Source organism: Dermochelys coriacea, chromosome 1 (assembly GCF_009764565.3).
Source record: "Dermochelys coriacea isolate rDerCor1 chromosome 1, rDerCor1.pri.v4, whole genome shotgun sequence".
Classification (NCBI taxonomy): domain Eukaryota; kingdom Metazoa; phylum Chordata; order Testudines; family Dermochelyidae; genus Dermochelys; species Dermochelys coriacea.
The window spans coordinates 18,851,057-18,869,961 of NC_050068.2; the positions used below are offsets into that span (position 1 = coordinate 18,851,057).

The 18,905-nt window shown below is 45.1% G+C and overlaps 1 protein-coding gene across 1 annotated transcript; it reads right to left on the reverse strand.

Moving 5' to 3' along the window:
- Window positions 1-237: 237 nt before the first annotated feature.
- On the reverse strand, window positions 238-4,229 carry FAM181B (family with sequence similarity 181 member B). The gene has a single exon (XM_038416285.2). It carries the CDS (start codon window positions 3,906-3,908, stop codon window positions 2,763-2,765), a length of 1,146 nt encoding a protein of 381 aa, XP_038272213.1. The 5' UTR covers window positions 3,909-4,229; the 3' UTR covers window positions 238-2,762.
- Between the last annotated feature and the right edge of the window lie 14,676 nt (window positions 4,230-18,905).

Genomic DNA, 18,905 nt, shown 5'->3' on the forward strand with positions numbered 1-18,905 from the left:
GAAGTCAGTGGGAATTTTGCCTGAAATAATATAAGGACTCCAGTGATTATAAATTTTCATATGCAGGGTTTGAGTAGCCTGAGAGACAAATAAAATTGCTCAATAAAAAGTTCAGGTGAAGACATACCCCTTATCAATGTATTGAAGTCAATGGGCCAACCGTGCCTTCCTTGTACACCCAAAATATCCCTTAAGTCACTGGGAGTGTTGAGTGTGCAAAGGATTCAGGATCATGCCTCAAGTCAGAAAATTTAGTGACAAAGTAATATTATGCTAAATAGGCCATTAGATCTGAAGTGTCCCAAGAGGAAACATAATGGTCCAAAACTGCTACAAAATCACATACAGAGAATAGAACAAAACCATTAACAGACCGCAGACAATTTACCAACTCAAATGGGATTGAAATCAACCTTGTCCTGACAATCTAAAATGTAATTACATGATGCTACACTGGCTCTAACGCTACCCTCTGTAAAAAAGCAAAACTCCCAGACTTCTCAGTAGATTTGCCTAAGTAAAGAATACAGAATTGAGCAAACATAGTATACTATTCTGTACTATAAATGACCAAGGAGTCAGGGTTCTCTTATTTATCTACATAGGCTGGACTGGCTGTCCATTGTTTTTTATACATTCTTTTAAGCTTAGTGAAATAAACTATAGTAAAATCAATATTTTAAAAGTGCATTGAATTTACAGTGTACAATACAGCACTGTGCAGTTATTAAACAGATGCCTCACATCAGCCCAGTGTGCCTGCTTTTCAGTGAAGTGATTCCTGTATACATAGGTAGGTTATTTGTAAATCACTTGGGGATCTTTTTGGATGAAAGGTGCTGTATAAATATAAGCTATTATTTTTGTTGTTTAAAAGTAAAATTAAGCCCATTACTGAAACAGTTAGATGAAAGACTAATCGTTTATTTCCAAAGTGTTATTTAAAGTCACACTTCTCCTTCCATACATCTTAATGTTCTTAACCATAAATCTCTGTTAAAAATGGTATTTGTACTTGTTAATGAAAGAGGCATTTTATACTTAATTCCCTTCAATATCATAGGTTAGAATGATTTGCCATCTCTGGGAGTACTATTTGGTTCACCATACCTCACACTTCTTGTCCATCTGACTCCCATTTTAAAAACAAACAATCCAATTCTAACTGGCCCAAAGCCAAAAATCCAAGGCTGCCTTTTAAGATAGGCATCCCAACCAACTCCCCAAAAGGAAACTTAACAGTCTGTTGAACTAGTTTCCTGAAAGTAAGTATGTTGATCCCTTGGCTTTATAATAATTTGCTACAATTCCTGTCATTCCAGTATCTTACTGAAACACTCAATAGAGAAGAACACAAAACAGAAATAGGTTGTTGAGGGTAAAGTACAGCATTTCAGAGGATTTAGGAAAGAGAAAAGTGACCACTAGGCTGTCTTAAATTCTGCCAGCCAAATCTAGTGAATGAACTTTGCCAAAAATGAAGATGTGGAAGAGACTCTAGTGTATTTCATTCCAACAGTCGTAACAGCCACAGGTCTTTAAGCTATTGTGCAGCTTTATTTTTATAGGACCCATCATAGACTCTTTTACATAATTTAAATGATTATCAAATAATCTCCTGTACACAATAGAACGGATCTGTCACTTTCAATGCTTTGACACATTCCTGAAAGAAATCCAACAGTTTGTGGGAATCACGTTGCTACAGTACGTTTTGTCCAGAACATTATGCCATCAATTAACTTATTTATTATAGTATTGCTGTTTGCAATATTCTGCAACACATTGTTGAATTTCAGGACACTAAGATTTGGTAACAGCATTTATAGTTATTTTTGTTGTTTTCTTGATTTTTTAAAATTATTTTTGCACTTGTTTGTGTCCTCTGTTGAAAATCTGCCAGCACTTATGATGCACACAAGTGTGGGACAAGATTTTAAATACACTGTAAGAGCTGACTGAGTTTTACTTTTAAACTCAAGTCACTTACAATTGGTCACGGCTGCTTTAAAGAAAAAGCAGCCCCCGTTGCAATGTAACATAAGAAATGTAAATCAATTGCATTTGCCTAAGGTAAAATAAAAACGTATCTCAAATAATGCTAACAACATGTAGTTACTGTGCACTATAAAAGACCTGAAAGAATAAAATAGTTTACATTTTTATTATGTGCAGTGATAGAATCTGAACAAGGAGAGGGGAGACTGTTCAGAATGTGAAGGCAAATAAAACCCTAAAGACCAGATTCTGCCACTCTTACAAAACAGTCGCGTTATTTTCAGTGGGACTACTAGCAGAGTAAGATATTACGCTCTATGGCAAAATCTGGCCCTAAATTTATTGCAGCTAAAGAGCTTGACCGTTTTCTCTGTGGCACTAGTGTCTGGTCCATAGCCCCCCGGAGTTAGTGAAAAGTCAACCCACTGCCTTCAGTTGGCTTTGGATCAGGCCCTTGACTGTACTGACCTCAATGGAGTTACACTGGTGTATAGGAGAGAAGAATCAGGACTAGTAACCAAACCAAAAAACTCCAGCTATGGAAAGAAACCCATCAGGTTGGCAATTATCAGCGATAACCCAGCCCCAGGATTAAGGGCTAAGTGGGTGCGATCCCCATTCCACAGCGCCCCCCTCCTCCCCTCCCGGCTGTTTTTTTTTCCCTCTGAGTTTATTGTCCCAAGTCAAACGGCGTCAAGGGAGGGGGAATTAAAGTGATCTCGGCTTTTTTTTTTGCCAGCCCAGCCTTGCATCCCGAGCCCCCCCTAGAGGCCCGAATAGGCCACCCTGTTGTACCCGGCGCTGTACTCATAAGGCATGGGGGGGGGGCAGTCGGGGAAGTAGGGAGCAAAGGCGGCGGCCAGCTGGGCTGGGCTCTCCTCGCCTCCCGCGGGGGCCGGGTCCGAGCTGGCCGGGTAGATGGGCGCTCCTGGGGCCCCCATGGCAGGCAGGGGCCGCACGGCCTCGGGCAGGCTCAGGCTGCCGCAGGAAGCCGCCGGCGGGGCGCTCTTCTTGGCGGGGGGGCTCCAGGCGGGCTCGGGGTAGAGCAGCCCCCCGAGCAGGTGCGGGGGCAGCGGCGGCAGGGGGTGGGGCTCGTACAGGGCGGGCTCCAGGCCCAGCTCCGGGGGCAGCCGGGCCGGGAAAGCCTCGTGCGCGGGGGGCTGCTCCGGGAGGAGGCCGCCGTAGTCGGGCCCCAGCAGCTCGAAGAACTCCGCGGCCTCCGGGCTGCCGCCGCCGCCGCCGCCCGGCTCCGGCGCCTTGGGGCCGGCGCGGGGCGGCGGCGCGGCCGGCTCGGTGAAGAACGAAGGGGGCAGGTTGCGGTTCCGCAGCGGCACCTTGCGGGGGCCGCCGCCGCCGCCGCCGCCGGCCGGGCCCTTCTCGCCGGCCCGGCCCTGGTGCAGGGGGTCGAAGAGGGCGGCCAGGCTCTTGCTCTGCAGGCTGCTGGCCGCCTGCGAGGCCTCCCGCTTGGCAGGGGGCTTGCAATGGCCGGCGGGGCCGGGCGGGGGCGAGGCGGCCCCTGCCGGCGGGGCCGGCGGCTTGGGCAGCTCCTGGCCCCCGGCCGGGGCTGGCGCTGCGGGGGCGGCGGCGATGATGGCCGTGCAGCGCTTGATCTGCTTCTGCAGGTACTTCCTGTGGTTCACTTTCCTCTTGGACTTGACCGGCTTGTCCAGGGCCAGCTTGATGTTGCTGGACGCCGAGTCTATGAAGCTCAGCAGGTCCCTGGTGGCTTCTTTTAAATCCCCTGGGTCTTCTCCTCCCCCCCCTCCTCCTCCTCCTCCTCCTCCCAGCAGAGCCGCTGCCCCGTCCTCGTAGCTCTTCTCGAGGTCAACATAGTCCGCCAGGCCCCCGGAGGCAGGGAAGCAGAAGGGGATGAAGTGATGGGGGTTGAGGACAGCAGCTCGCACAGCCATCGCCTCCCCTTCGCCGCCGCCCCCGGCCGCTGCAGCTGCTGGTGCGTTCAGCGCCTGGGCCGGGAAGCTACTTTTTGCCCTCGGGGAAAGGTTGTCCGCTGTGCCCCCCCCGTGTGTGTGTGTGTGTCATGGTCCTGCCAGGGTGCTCTGCAAACCCTTGGTCCTGCCGCTGCCTGGGAGGGGACAGCCAAGGCACACTACAGATCGCTCCACCAGCTCCTGGTCGACGTGCTTTCCCCTCCCCGAGGGAGTTCATTAGTTCTTGGAAGAGGTGGAAGAGGAGGGGGCTAATGATGCCGTGGTTATAAGAAGAAAAGAAAGAAAGGAGGGACCAGGCGTTGAGCTGATGGTTAACCCTTTGTTTTCATTCGCTTATGGCAGCGGTAATTTAGGGCACATCCCGAGCTAATTTTTATTGTTTGTGGGGTGCTTGGACATCACAGTGGCGGGTGCTTTAGGCCCCTGTGGACCAGGAAACAGGTTGCGTTTATAAACATGTGAGCTAACATGCTTTTAAACGCCACTAAAGCAAGGTTACCTATGTATTTACTGAAAAAAGAAAAGGAGGACTTGTGGCACCTTAGAGACTAACAAATTTATTAGAGCATAAGCTTTCGTGAGCTACAGCTCACTTCATCGGGTGCATCGGAATGCATCCGATGAAGTGAGCTGTAGCTCACGAAAGCTTATGCTCTAATAAATTTGTTAGTCTCTAAGGTGCCACAAGTCCTCCTTTTCTTTTTGCGAATACAGACTAACACGGCTGCTACTCTGAAACCTATGTATTTACTGGTAACCCTAGCTTCCAAGGGTCTCTCAGTGTGAAGAGTGACAATAAGGATAGGGGCAGCTACGCTAATCTACGCTAGTGTTTTAGGTTTCAGAGTAGCAGCCGTGTTAGTCTGTATTCGCAAAAAGAAAAGGAGTACTTGTGGCACCTTAGAGACTAAGGTGCCACAAGTACTCCTTTTCTTTTTGCTAGTGTTTTAAAGCATCTTACTTAAAGTGTGTTTGTAAACATGTTTTGAAACATGACTTATTTTCCAAGTCTAGGCAGGTCTTGGGAAAACTCTAGACTCCAGTCCTACAGAAACTAATTGGACTAGTCACATGTTAAGCATGTGCCTAAATCCATTCAGGATTGGAAATAAAATAGTCTCAGTTTAAAAAATTAGATAAAATAGGATAATTTCAAATGTCTGTTCAAGTACGAAAGGATCTGCCTTGAAATCTTTATTTTTAAAATTTCTTAAATTTAATTTTAAAAGACAACTGGCAAAGACATATTTTTAAGACTTTTTTTTTTTAAAAAAAAAAAAAGGAAATCTTGTATATCCTGAGAGAGTCAAAGGGACTAAACTAAATTCACTGCAAAATCATAGTGTCAATTCTTTAAATCTTTCTCAAGCAATTGCAGCAGAGCCTGCTCACAGTGAATTTTGGAGCGAGTAAAACTGTTTTGTAGAGTAAAATGACAATCCTGAATTGTTTAAATGCATTGCAATGTCCAAATTTCATATCCTAATTATAGTGAAGTTTGTTTCTGCAGAAAACAATGACTTCAGAGAACAGAGAGTTCATATGTCAGCATTTCCAAAGAAAAGTTAAACTGGTAAATTTGGTTTAGTTTGAGAACATAAGAATGGCCATACTGTACTGGGCCAGACCAATGGTCCATCTAGCCCAGTATCCTGTCTTCCGACAGTGGCCAATGCCAGGTGCTTCAGAAGGAATGAACAGAACAGGTGATTATCAAGTGATCCATTCCCTGTCGCCCATTCCTAGCTTCTGGCGGAGACTAGGGACACTAGGGACTAGAGCATGGTTTAAAATCCTTGCTCATCCTGGCTAATAGCCATTGATGGACCTATCCTCCATGAATTTATCAAGTTCTTTTTTTGAACCCTGCTATAGTTTTGGCCTTCACAACATCTTCTGGCAAGGAGTTCCACAGGTTGACTGCATTGTGTGAAGAAATACTTCCTTTTGTTTGTTTTAAACCTGCTGCTTATTAATTTCATTTGGTGGCCCCTAGTTCTTGTGTTATGAGAAGGAGTAAATAACACTTCCTTATTCACTTTCTCCACACCAGTCTTGATTTTATAGGCCTCTATCATATCCCCCCTTAGTCATCTCTTTTCCAAGCTGAAAACTCCCAGTATTATTAATCTCTCCTCATACGGAAGCTGTTCCATACCCCAATCATTTTTGTTGCCCTTTTCTGTACCTTTTCCAATTTCAATATATCTTTTTTGAGATGGGGTAATGAGATCTGCATGCAGTATTCAAAATATGAGCATACCATGGATTTATAGAGAGGCAATCTGATATTTGCTGTCTTATTGTCTGTCCCTTTCCTAATGATTCCCAACATTCTGTTCACTTTTTTGACTGCCGCTGCACATTCAGTGGATGTTTTCGGAAAACTATCCACAATGACTCCCAAGATCTCTTACTTGGGTGGTAACAGCTAATTTAGACCCCATCGTTTTATATGTTTAGTTGGGATTATGTTTTCCAATGTGCATTACTTTGCATTTCTCAACATTGGATTTCATCTGCCATTTTTTTTGTGAATTTGTTGAAGTTGCCATTTAGTTGAATTTGCAGTCACTCAAACTGTGAGAGCTAGGGAAATACCCAATTTGGAGAGCAAACTCACTCCTCCTAGTCCTCAGGTTCTTGTGCCTAAAGAGATGTTAATTATAGTTAGCAGAGGAAGCTTCATTATTAAAAACTAATCAAGCCCTTAAATATCCTGGTCCAAATTCTGACTTGGTGTAAGAAGGTGCAACTCAACTGAGATCAATGGCGCAAACCCACGGTCACCAAATCTGAATTTGGCCTTCTATGTTTGCTCTGAATCCTCAAAAAACTCTCTGGCTGAACAGTCTCATCCTTAGATAAATCATATGAATCCGTGACGCTTTCAGTGATATTCTAGTAGGTACAATGCTAAATGGAGTGCTGAATTCTAGAGTGTTTTTCAGTCCGTCTATACAGTGGCTTTCAGGCATCCTGACTATTGCAGACAGTTACTGCTGCTTATTGTATTTGCCTTTCTACATGTGCTGTTTCTCCACACTGATTTTTCTGAAATTACCCCCATAGGCGCAGGAACTAGGGATGCGGGTGGTGCTGCAGCACCCCCAGGTTTTGCATGGGGTCCCAGCTGCCGGACCCATACCTGGGGTCCTGGCTGCCAGCCCCACACCTGGTTACCGGCCCCGTGCCAGCCCCAGACCCAGCCTGGGGCTCCACCCCCACCACCAGCTGTGAGCCCAGCCATGTCCCGGCTCCTGGCCCTAGCTCTAGAGTAGTGGTTTTCAAACTCTTTTTTCTGGTGACCCAGTTGAAGAAAATTGTTGATGCCCACGACTCAATGGAGCTGGGGATGAGGGGTTTGGGGTGCGGGGATGAGGGCTGCTCGGTGGGGCCGGGAATGAGGGGTTCAGGGTGTGGGAGTGGGTCAGGGCTCTGGGCTGGGGGTGCAGGCTCAGGTGGGACTGGGGATGAGGGGTGTGGGGTGCAGGAAGGGACTCCGGGTTTTGGGGGGGCTCAGGTCTGGGGTAGGGGATTGGGGTGTGGGTTTACCTCTGGTGGCTCCCAGTCAGAAGCGTAGCCGGGGTACAGAGGCCGGCTTCCTGTCTGTCCTGGCACCGCGGACCGTGCTGCATCCCAGAAGTGGCCAGCAGGTCCAGCTCCTAGGCGGAGGTACGCAAGCGGATCTGCGCGACTCTCGCTTACAGACACCGCCCCCCCATATCTCATTGGCCAGAGCGTGGAGCCGGTGCTTGGGGCAGGGGCAAAGTGCACAGCCCCGTGGTCCCCCTTGCCTACGAACCAGACCTGCTGCTGGCCACTTCCAGGTAGAGACTACTAGTTTTACTACTAGTTTTTACTGGCTAGCTGGCAGGGTCTCTGGGTGCTGAGCAAGGTGACCCAGTGCCTTGAGTTCCACGACCCAGTACTGGGTCGCGACCTGAACTTTGGAAACTGCTGCTGTAGGGGGCAGTGAGGGGCGCAGACAAGGGTAAGGGGAGGCGCAGCTCAGCACCCCCACTCTAAAAACTAGTCCAGCAACACTGATTATCCCTGTTCTGAAACTTCCCATTGAAATTAGCCCCCTACCTACTGCCTCTAAGAGGCAACCCAGATTGATATCATTTAAATGCCAGTAGGTTGTAAACAATGGTTTTATGTACAATTCAGGTAATTCCACATGGTCAGAATGGCTGACTTCTGTGATTTCTGTTCAGACTGAAACGGTATGAGAACAATTTCAGAAACCCAGCTTCATGAAATGCACAAAAACAAGTTTGTTTCATAAGCAAACCTCATAAATCATGGTGTGTAAATTAGGGCTAAATCCTGCAATCCTTACTCTGCTAAACTCCCATTAACTGTATTATTATTAATATTATTTCTCTGTATTGTGGTAGCAATTAGAAGCGTTTCTCGTGAACCAGGACGCAGTTGTGATCGATGCTGTACAAACACAGAATAAAAAGACCATCCCTGCTCCAAAGAGCTTCCAATTTAACATTGGCAGGCATTTGTCGGAATACAGACTGAGGGTGAAATCCTGGTCTCTCTCACAAAACCTGACCAGAAGATTTTTTTTGTGTAAGTGTTCTGCATGGGAGTAAAGTCCTCCATTCAGCCTGGGAGCAATAGCACATAGCTCCTGTATGCCCAGGCCACAGCTGTGTCTAAAGCCCATGGGTTAGACTCACAGACATGGGATTTGGTATCAACTGATCCACCTTGTAATTGAGCTATCCTTTGCAGCCCTATTACTCCCTAGGGCCTCTAACAAAACCCATGTTCTGCCTGAGCTCCCATAGAGAGCTAGGGCTGGGAAAGTACTCTGGAGTCTCACTGGTATAACTGGTTGCAGAAATTTGTCCCAGAGTGTTATAGTGGTAATGTCCCTTCTTTTCAGAAAGAATGCTTTAGGAAATGCATCTCTTTCTGTGTATCTTGCTATCTACTGGCCCTCTGTAATAAATCCTCTATGTTTTATCCTGTATCCAGGCCTCTTTGGCGAGCACTGCCAACTGATTGCTAAGCTACCTGTTTTCATAGGCTTGCAAATTCTTCACTGTGGCAACCCAGTCCTCCCATCTCTTGGAACCTGCAGAATTCCTTCAGCTGGACTCCATGCAGAAGGGGCTCGGAGGCTGGGGCTCGGTGGAGGTGAAGCTGGGGACGGCTCAGCCTGTAGCTATCCTAGATCCTAGCAGTAGTTATTGACTTTGCAGTAAAAGTCACTCAGACTTCCATTAACTCTGATGAGAGCTAAGAGTTGGGCAATTTGCAACATTATCCCCTCAACTGTAGGACTGTCCCATCTCTACTTTCTGATGACTGCAAAAAACAATCAAAACTTTCAACCACGAAAGAATAATCGGCTGTGTCACACTCATGCACTGAAAATGTAAGTCCACATGCCCCTTCGGCTTGGTTGGTGGAGAGGAACAGAAAGCGAGGGCTCTGGTGGGGCATGGCAAAGAAAAGAGTTGGCTCCCGTGTGTGCTCTTCCTCCCTCCTGCTCTCAGGAAACCTGTCCATGGGTTTCATGTAACACTTTCAGCAAACAGGAAAAGAATTATATGAAGCCTGAGTCTTCACTACCTGGCACTAACATTGTACTGCACAGGGCACAAGACAGTGGGAAATTTAGAGCCATGATCTTTTGTAAGGACTATGTCCAGTTTGGGACAATTTCCTTTCAGACAGTCATGAGACAATTCAGAAATAGAGTGAGAATTATGTTATCATGAGATGAGCAGTTGCTTCAGCATTATCTGAGCAATATTTCATAGCCCCCCCCACCGAGGGTTTTTAATGAGTTTGGGTGGCATTGTATATAGAAGTGCCTGAATATCCGGTACATCAGAAAGAAAGGCTGAAAGCCCAAGATTCGATTCTATAAGGCTGGATTTATTCAATTAAACAGCTTTACTAATGCAGATACAGTTTAAAGGAAGACTTTATTACATCCTAAAAATTGCAGAGCATTAAAACAATGACCCTGTCTGTGAACCAGAGTTTGCTTTTAGTTGTGCTAAGCAGCAGAATTTACATATTACAGGCAAGATTTGGAGATTAAAACTCCCTCATAATTGCATTAAACATGCATATTCTTTCTGTTCTTCGAAGCAGAGCTGATTACCTCCAGTAGAGCAATGTCAGGAGGGAAATTTGCTAAATGACATGATGTCAACAACTTGCAAAGAAACGATGTTTCAGGGAAGGAAATAGTCATTTGGTTATTCCTGCAAAACACCTCTCTTTAGTAACAATTATGCAAGCCAATGCTTGCCTCATGTTTCTCGCTTTTCCCATGTCACTCTGGGCTGATCAAGTCCTGTATTCCGATTCAAATATTCACCCCAGAATCCAGCCAGATAATCCAACTGGGTGCAGGAAACTGCTCCGAGGGAAGCTGGTGAGAGGAACGCTTTCCCCTTTGGCTCTTCAGGTGGAGAGCCACAAAACAACCACTGCTCCAACCTAATGGCTTGACTAACTGCCACCATCCTCCTAGTCCTCTTTTCTGACCTCCAGAAGAATTGGGTTTGGAGAGGGAGGACAAGGACCAGAGACGCCATGTAGCAAAACATCCTCTGGCTCTGGCCCTTCCCCATTTCACAGCATTCAAAGCCCCATATGGGAGCTGGGCTCTGTGCAAGGGGTGTGCAACCTGTGTGAGGCCTCCCAAATCTTGCATCTTTCCTGTGCAAGGAACCCAACTGGGGATGGGGTTTTTTGTTTGTTTTATTTGGGATTTTGGTTTTTTGGGTCTTTTTTTTGCTGAAACATGTTAAGATGAACTCATAAGAATGGCCATACTGGGTCAGACCAATGGTCCATTAGGCCAAGTATCCTGTCTTTTGACAGTGGCCAATGCCAGGTGCTTCAGAGGGAATGAACAGAACAGGTAACCATCAAGTGATCCATCCCCTGTCGCCCATTCCCAACTTTCAACAAACAGAGACTAAGGACACCATCCTGGTTAATAGCCATTGATGAATCTATTCTCCATGAACTTATCTAGTTCTTTTTAGAACCTTGCTCTAGTTTTGGCCTTCACAACATCCTCTGGCAGAGTTCCACAGGTTGACTGTGTTGTGTGAAGAAAAACTTCCTTCCTTATTCACTTTCTCCACACCAGACATGATTTTATAGATCTCTATCATATCCCCTATTAGTCATCTCCATATGTGCATTTGTGATGACTGCCATCCTGGCCAATGCCAGGGACTGAACTGGAGAACCTCCAGAGCTAAAAGCATGAGTGTCTGCAGCTTCAGAGTCTAGCTTTGTAACAGGGCCACATCCTCTGTGGATTGAGCACAGAGGGGGATACGTAACTCACAGTGACCAGTGGCATAGGGTACAGCAGCTGGAAGGTGTAATTCCCACCTTGGGTAGATGTACACAGACTAGCTGTTCTCAAACTAGCAACTAAAAATAGCAGCATGGTCGTGGCAGCATAGGCAGTAGCTCAGATTAGCCACCCACGTACAGTCCCGCCTGCCCCGCTGGGTACATGCCCAACCCGCCGCCCACACTGCTGCAGGTACACTTCTGTTTTTAGCTGCTGGCTCAAACAGAGCTAGTGCAGATATGTTTACCTGAGCTGGAAATTTTATCTCCCAGCTGCTGTGTAGTTGTTCTCTTACACAATCCATAAATCCAGCCCTTAGTCACAATGTTATCCTTAAAAACTGAGCATTGAGTTTAACAGAGCAGACAGCAGATATTGCCATTTGCTTCAGAGGTGTCAGCAAATGCCTTGCAATGCCAGATTCTAGTATCGTTACTCATGCTGAGTAGCACTTCCCTTCATGGTAGCCCCACTGAAGCTATAAAGACTTGTAAAACCAAACTTATAAAACTGGGTATCAGATTCTGTCCTATTGACTTCAGTGGGGCTACTTCTGGGAGTCACTCCCACTAATGCGAGGGAAGAGTTCCTAGTCTGACCCATTGGGACTTCTCACAGAGCAAGATACTACATAATGCAAATAAGGGGTAACAGAATCTGGCCCTAAATAAAGACTTCAGGATATGGCTCCTTATTAGCAGGACCATCCCCTATCAGAGCCTGAGAGTTTTAAATATCACATTTGTGGTATTTTCAGTACATGGAATTAATGGCACTTGTTTTTGTTTCACCATTGCCTCCGCAAGGCAGCATTAAAGGAGGAAATTCTCTGTGGCAGAGCGGGGAGGGAATTGTCCCCCCATCCCCCAGTTGTACGGACCTATGTGGTTATCAAGTTATGGGAAAATCTCTCTGCCAAAACAGGTGTCACTGTTCTAAGCATACAGTCTCATTTCCTGATTGTGTCTTAATCTGCTAGTTGGTTGTGAAAGTTGATTTCTTGCACATTCTTATATCAGTGGGAATTTCTGCCCTTCCCTGACAAGCATTATGGGCAGCCTTTGACATACAGCCCTACAGGACCTAAATAGGCAGCTATTCTTTCCCTGCACTGAAAGGGAGCTTTGTGCCAAGGATTCATTAAACTGCACTGCACAGCCCTTCATAAATGGGGCTCAATAATGAACAGTCGATTTAACTGGAAAAGCTGCTGGAGCTGTTAAATTAAAGGGAAATAAAGTGCACTTCAGGCTCAGTCTGCCAGAAGAAAATGTTGACCTAAAAAATCTTCATTTTATTGAACCTCGGCAAACAGTCTAAAATTTGCAGGAAGTTTATACTTGCAACAGTTAGGGAAATTAAAAACCAACGGGTTTGTGTTCCTGTTACTAAAGAAAGTATTTGACACAATAAAATGCTTTACTAAGTTAGCCACGGGGATGAAGGGCATATATTTAACGTGAGTAGTAGAAAGTGGGCGTATATATTTATATATATGGGCTTCATTCCCGAGGTGATGTAAAATAGTGTAGCTCCATTAAAGTCAAACAATCACTTATATATACGCTCTTCTTTTATTAGAGGATCAGCTTTTCAGGATAATCTTGTGGGGGTTGTACTGCAGACTTGACAACATGCAAGGAGAAAATTTGTTTTTCTTTTGAGGGACCTGAGTGCTATTGTCTCAGTTTCCTTGGCCCTTTTGATCTTGTGGCCCATTTCATGTTTTCCCAGAACATACTCCTTCCAGAAGAATAGGGAAAGGGATGTTTGTGCCCGGGTGACACAAGTGTTTGTAAGCGGCACATCACATTTGCATGAGCCGCATAAAGACAAAGTCTAAACCTGAGTCACTGCCATGTAGATGATCAGAACTCTACCAAGAAGAGCATATAAGGGCTAGGTTTGGACACTATTGCTCACGTTGGGCCAGATTCTGAAACCGATACTCTGCGTAACTCCTAGAGATTTCAGTAGGGCTGCTCGAGATGTAAGGGGTAATGTAAATAAGGGTGTCAGAATCTGGCCCTATGTCCCAGACTTCCTTTTTTTTTCTTTTATGCAACACAAAGAAAGTAAATGGGAATTAGAAGTGGAAAAAGACCTGCTAGCTCATTTAAGGCATTTGGCATTCTTTGCCCACCCAAAATTCCCATTGGACTCAGGGGATGTTCGGGTGTGCAGAGAATGCAGCCACTTGTCAGTGCAAGATCATGTCCTGTGTGTTTTAACGTTTTGTAAAGTCACCTAGGATTTATAGCGCATGATCCTGCAGCTCTTACTGAAGGGCGATTTCCCCTTAAAGCCAATGGGAGTTTTGCCTGAGTAAAGAATGCAAGACTAAGCCCATGCTAGTTTCTATTGAGGGAAAATATTCAGCCTTATTGGTGAGGAGCAAAATCCATAATTCAAATGAGGACACAGCTTTGTCCCCTCCTGCCCCCTGAGCTACTGCAGTTTTACACCAGTATGATTCCTTGAATTTCAATAGAATAACTCCAGCATAAAACTGGAGTTATATAGTGGTGAATCAGGCTCTCCATCTTAGTCATGTGTCTTTCCCTGTCATCCGAACAGTCATATATCTGTTAGTTCATGCCCGTGTCATGTATTTAGTGCATGCTTTTAATTTGTCACACTTTCTTATGTAAGTGAAATCTATCTTGAGAAGTTAGAGGGAAACCTAGAATAAAATCAAAAGAAACATCCAGTAGTAAAGAACGCATTTCCTGAAACAGTTTGTGAGAAAGCAAACCTCAATTTCAGAATCTAAAACTGTGTGTCCTTTTCATTGGTTTAATCTGTAGCTGCCTGTTTGTTGTATGAACTTTTTATTTGGAAAGCAGGATTTCCTTTCAGAAGCATTTATGTTCACTTCCTGTATTGTATTGCAACTTTTGTTTAAATCCTCTGTCTTTAAGAAACATTTTAAAGGCCACTTCAATAGATTTCCAGCTCTCCGCTTTAAATTGTTTAGACTTTAAAAATACCCAACTATTTAACAACACAAAAACTCGGGGAACATATTGGCCTTATTTTATAAATCTTCCATTTTGAGTCTGCATAATTATTCATGGCTTAATTATAAATGGCCTGGTATAAATCACAATGTCACAAAAGTCACAAAACCATGAAATTCTGTGTCTGCCATGAAAATAGTGCATTTGATAACTTTTGTGGGCTGCTTTATTGAATTCAGGGCATCGATGGCTAGCCATTGGCTCTTCATCACCACCAAAGAGATGCATAAAAGCACCATTTGCCTTTAGGAAAAAAGAGTGTTAGGGGCTGGAATCATTGTTATTTTATCTGGCTGCTTCATTTTAATACAGATTTGTAAATCCTGCTCCCAGGGCAGCATTCAGCTGCAGGATAAATATTCATTAGAAAAAAATCTATAAATATTTGTAAACAGATATGACACTGTTAGTATTTTTGTAACATAGGAGAATTTTTCATTTTCACCCCCTGGTTCCCCTGTGAAATTTGCTATCTTTTGAACAGTTTCTTAGCTTGATGCACAGATAGTTTTCCTTGTAAACGTATGTTCTGTGAGATGAAACCCATTCCCCTTACCTTTATTGTTTGCATGTGGCTTAGACTGTAAATTTTTTAATGGGTAGCAAATAAAAAGGGATGATTTTAAATGAAAAATCTAATGATTAATGTAAAATGCTGGCTTGTTTATCCCAAACTAACTACTGGGGGATGACACTAAACCCCTCTGCTTAACAAAAAACATTGACTGAATAACATGACACACCGAAGGGCTGAATTACAGGTGCTAAGCCCCCACAAATTCCAGGCAGTAGGGTTTGTGAATGCTCCACGGCACCTCTGAAAATCAGGCCTCAGTTGCCTCAAGTCAGGCACCCAAAACTCAGGCTTCCAAAGAAAGTGTTAGGCAAAGTGCCATGTCCAAATTTATACAATGAGTCAATAGCAGTGGTGGGAAAAGAACCCAGAAGTCCTGATTCCCAATCTCCCGCTCTGTCGACTAGATCACACTCCCTCATTTTATACAACTTTAGGCCAGGACTTTCACAAACCGGAGTCTAATAGGCTCCTAAATCGTTATTGAGGCACCCAAATAAGGATTCAATCTAGCTCCCAGCCATGTCAATGTAACTCTCTCTCTCCATTGACCTATCTCAGAGCTGGATTCCCCATTAATTGACCTGATTTTCAGAAGTGCTGCATGTCAGAGACTGGGATGTGGATGGTCATACCTAGTGGTTGGAGCAGGAGTCAGGCCTTGCAGTTGGAGCCAGCGTCGGTAGCAAGAATGAGGAGCCCAGGGTAAGTGCCAGAGTCAGAGGCCAGAGCCATAAATCAGGAATCGCAGCCAAGGATCAGACCCAGAAGTCAGGAATTGGAGCCAATGGTCAAAGCTGGGTAACCTGGAATGAGTTACGGCTGGATCCAAGGCAAGGGCAAGGCTGGGAACAACCATGGGCATAGTCTGCTGACTCTTCCAAGCAATCAGACAGTGTAGCCAATCAGGCAGATTTCTGCAGGCCAGTTGCGCTTGTTAGGTAGCCTGGAGACTGACTCTGGTGCAGGCCCTGATTCCTGACACTAAGGGCAGGTCTACAATAAGGGGCTGAGTTGACCTAAGTTACGCAACTCCAACTATGTGAAAACGGGCTTACGAGCTAGATTGTTAATGCAGACTACTAGAAATTGAAAATCTGGGTCAAGCAAAGAAACCCTGACCTGGAATATATGGTAGATTTGCTCTTGAACTTGAGGCCAATATTACTGAGCAAGTGCAGGCACTGCCCTATTTGATTGTCATTCCTTGGACATAGCTCCCTAAAAGTGGTTTCTTGAAAGAACTGCTTTGCAGTGCCTGAACTGCTGATGGTTTGGAAATGTGATGTCATTCCCAGAAGAGTAACTGATGTCTATGATATGATTCACTGTATTGCATCTATGTGCACATGCTTTAGACATATTATGCTCAGGGTAGGGATAGGGTCCAGAGTGACCTAGATAACTTGGAGGATTGGGCCAAAAGAAATCTGGTGAGGTTCAACAAGGACAAGTGCAGAGTCCTGCACTTAGCAAGGAAGAATCCCATGCACTATTACAGGCTGGGGACCAACTGGCTAAGCAGCAGTTCTGCAGAAAAGGTTGTGGGGATTACAGTGGGCGAGAAGCTGGATATGAGTCAGCAGTGTGCCCTTGTTGCCAAGAAGGCCAACTGCACATTGGGCTGTATTAGTAGGAACACTGCCATCAGATCAAGGAAAGTGATTATTCCCCTCTACTCAAAACTGGTGAGGCTACTTCTGGAGTATTGCATCCAGTTTTGGTCCCCCCACTACAGAAGGGATGTGGACAAATTGGAGAGAGTCCAGCTGAGGGCAACGTAAATGTTTAGGGGGCTAGGGCACATGACTTACAAGGAGAGGCTGAGGGAACTGGGGTTATTTAGTCTACAGAAGAGTGAGGGGAGATTTGATAGCAGCCTTCAACTACCTAAAGGGGGGGTTCCAAAGAGGATGGAGCTTAGCTGTTCTCGGTGGTGGCAAATGACCAAAAAAGGAGCAATGGTCTCAAGTTGCAGTGGGGGAGGTCTAGGTTGGATATTAGGAAACACTATTTCACTAGGAGGGTGGTGAAGCACTGGAATGGGTTACCTAGGGAGGTGGTGGAATCTTCATCCTTAGAGGTTTTTAAGGCCCAGCTTGACAAAGCCCAGGCTGGGATGATTTAGTGGGTGTTGGTCCTGCTTTGAGCAGGGGATTGGACCAGATGACTTCCTGAGGTCTCTCCCAACCCTAATATTCTATGATTCTATGACAGTGACGGGGGCCATATAAGTAGATGGATGGACAGACTGAGTGAGCAACAAAGTAGGTAGGATTACTTCTTAACCTGTGAATCTCCAGCCGCAAGTATTTCCTTAAAGGTAATTCAGCAGCTGTATATTATTATTATAATTGTGTTGTTATTTTATTTGTGTTACTGTAGCACCTGCAGGCACCAGCCAAGATCACAACTCCATTGTGCAAACGCAGAGTAAGAGACAGACACTTGCACAAAGTTCCTACCAGCTAATTAGCAGAGTTGGTTAGAAAAATAAACTGAATTTTCTGAAACTGGATTTTCAGTAAACCAAATTTTGTGTTAATCAAAAATCTAGCGTTCAGTATATAAAAAATGATGACACCCATTTTGATAATGGTTTGGATTAAAATGTTGATTAAAAACATCAAGAAATCTTTCACAAAAAATTAAAAAATTCTACAATGGTGGCTTCAGTTTTTAAATTTTTTTAAAGCCATTTTCTGGGGCAGGGGGGAGGGGGAGACTTCATGCAAAAAATTTTGACCAGCCCTGCCAAATAGATAAGACAATCAAAGGGGGAGAGAGGAAACAAAGGCACAGACAGGTAAAGCGACTTGCCCACTGATGTGCAAACACTTCAGTGGCAGAGTTGGGAACAGAACCCGGGGGAAATCCTGGCCCCACTGAAGTCAATGGAAGTTTTGCTACTCACTTCCGTGGGGGTCAGGATTTTACACCGGGTTCCTGCATCCCAGTCTTGTGCCCTATCTGGTAAACCATGCTGCATCTCTATTGGCTATCAATTTCTTGGATTTGCTTTATTAGCTATGATCTCTGAGCAAAACATTCACTTGGGAGTGGCCTCAAATCCCCACCCACGCATCCACCCCTGGTTAGCCCATGCCATGATATCATTCCTCCTGGGAATATTCAGTCTTACAGACTAGTTTCTGGAAAATGACTGTTCTGGAAATGACTGCCGCTCACGTGCAACCAGCCCATCCCAAACTCACACTGATAACTTTTTTATCCCGCACAACACCTCACCAGGATGTATTCCATATATACGCCATAATGCAATGTTAAGTTTGAAATATCATGCATTCAAATGTCGGGAGTGCAGATCCGTAGCCAGCCAGGCAGAAGTGGGGAAGAAAAAAAAAAGAAAGAAAGAAAATGGATCAGGGCTCTTCCCAAAGAAAAAAATCTTATTATTACAAACATTATTATTGTTAATGCTATGACAGCCATATGCTCAGCACCCATCAACATGGTATCTGGGAGCTTTTCAAGGTTTAAGCTGATGAGACGCGCTTGATTTTAATTGAGATTAATCACCATGTTCTCCTGCTGCCCTGTCACTGCTCCCCACCTTCACCAAGCCACTAGGAAACCAGAGATCCTGGAGCGCTGAACTGCTTGATGCAAAAGATTTTAAATACATTTTGTGTGTGCAAAATAGGTCCACCTGGCCTTCATCTGGAATTTGAGAATAACTCGCCAGAGGCAATGTATCTTCTGATACAACAGTCACACACTCGGTCTCCATTGCCATGGGAGCACAGCTTAAAACTGCGGCTGGGACCCCCTACAGTAGAGGTTGTCGTGGTGCTGCACTGACTGTGGCCATGTCCCTCTACAACTAGAACCACCTGTTTTTTGAATGGCACTCGCCAACTACAAGCCCCCGGGTCAGTTGTGCTGTCACAAATACCTTCCAAATGGACTTCTCAGCATGGGGGGCCTTCTACCCTGTGATATGTCAAGCAGAGACAGTAAAGAGACTGAGCAGCCTTGAGCCGAGG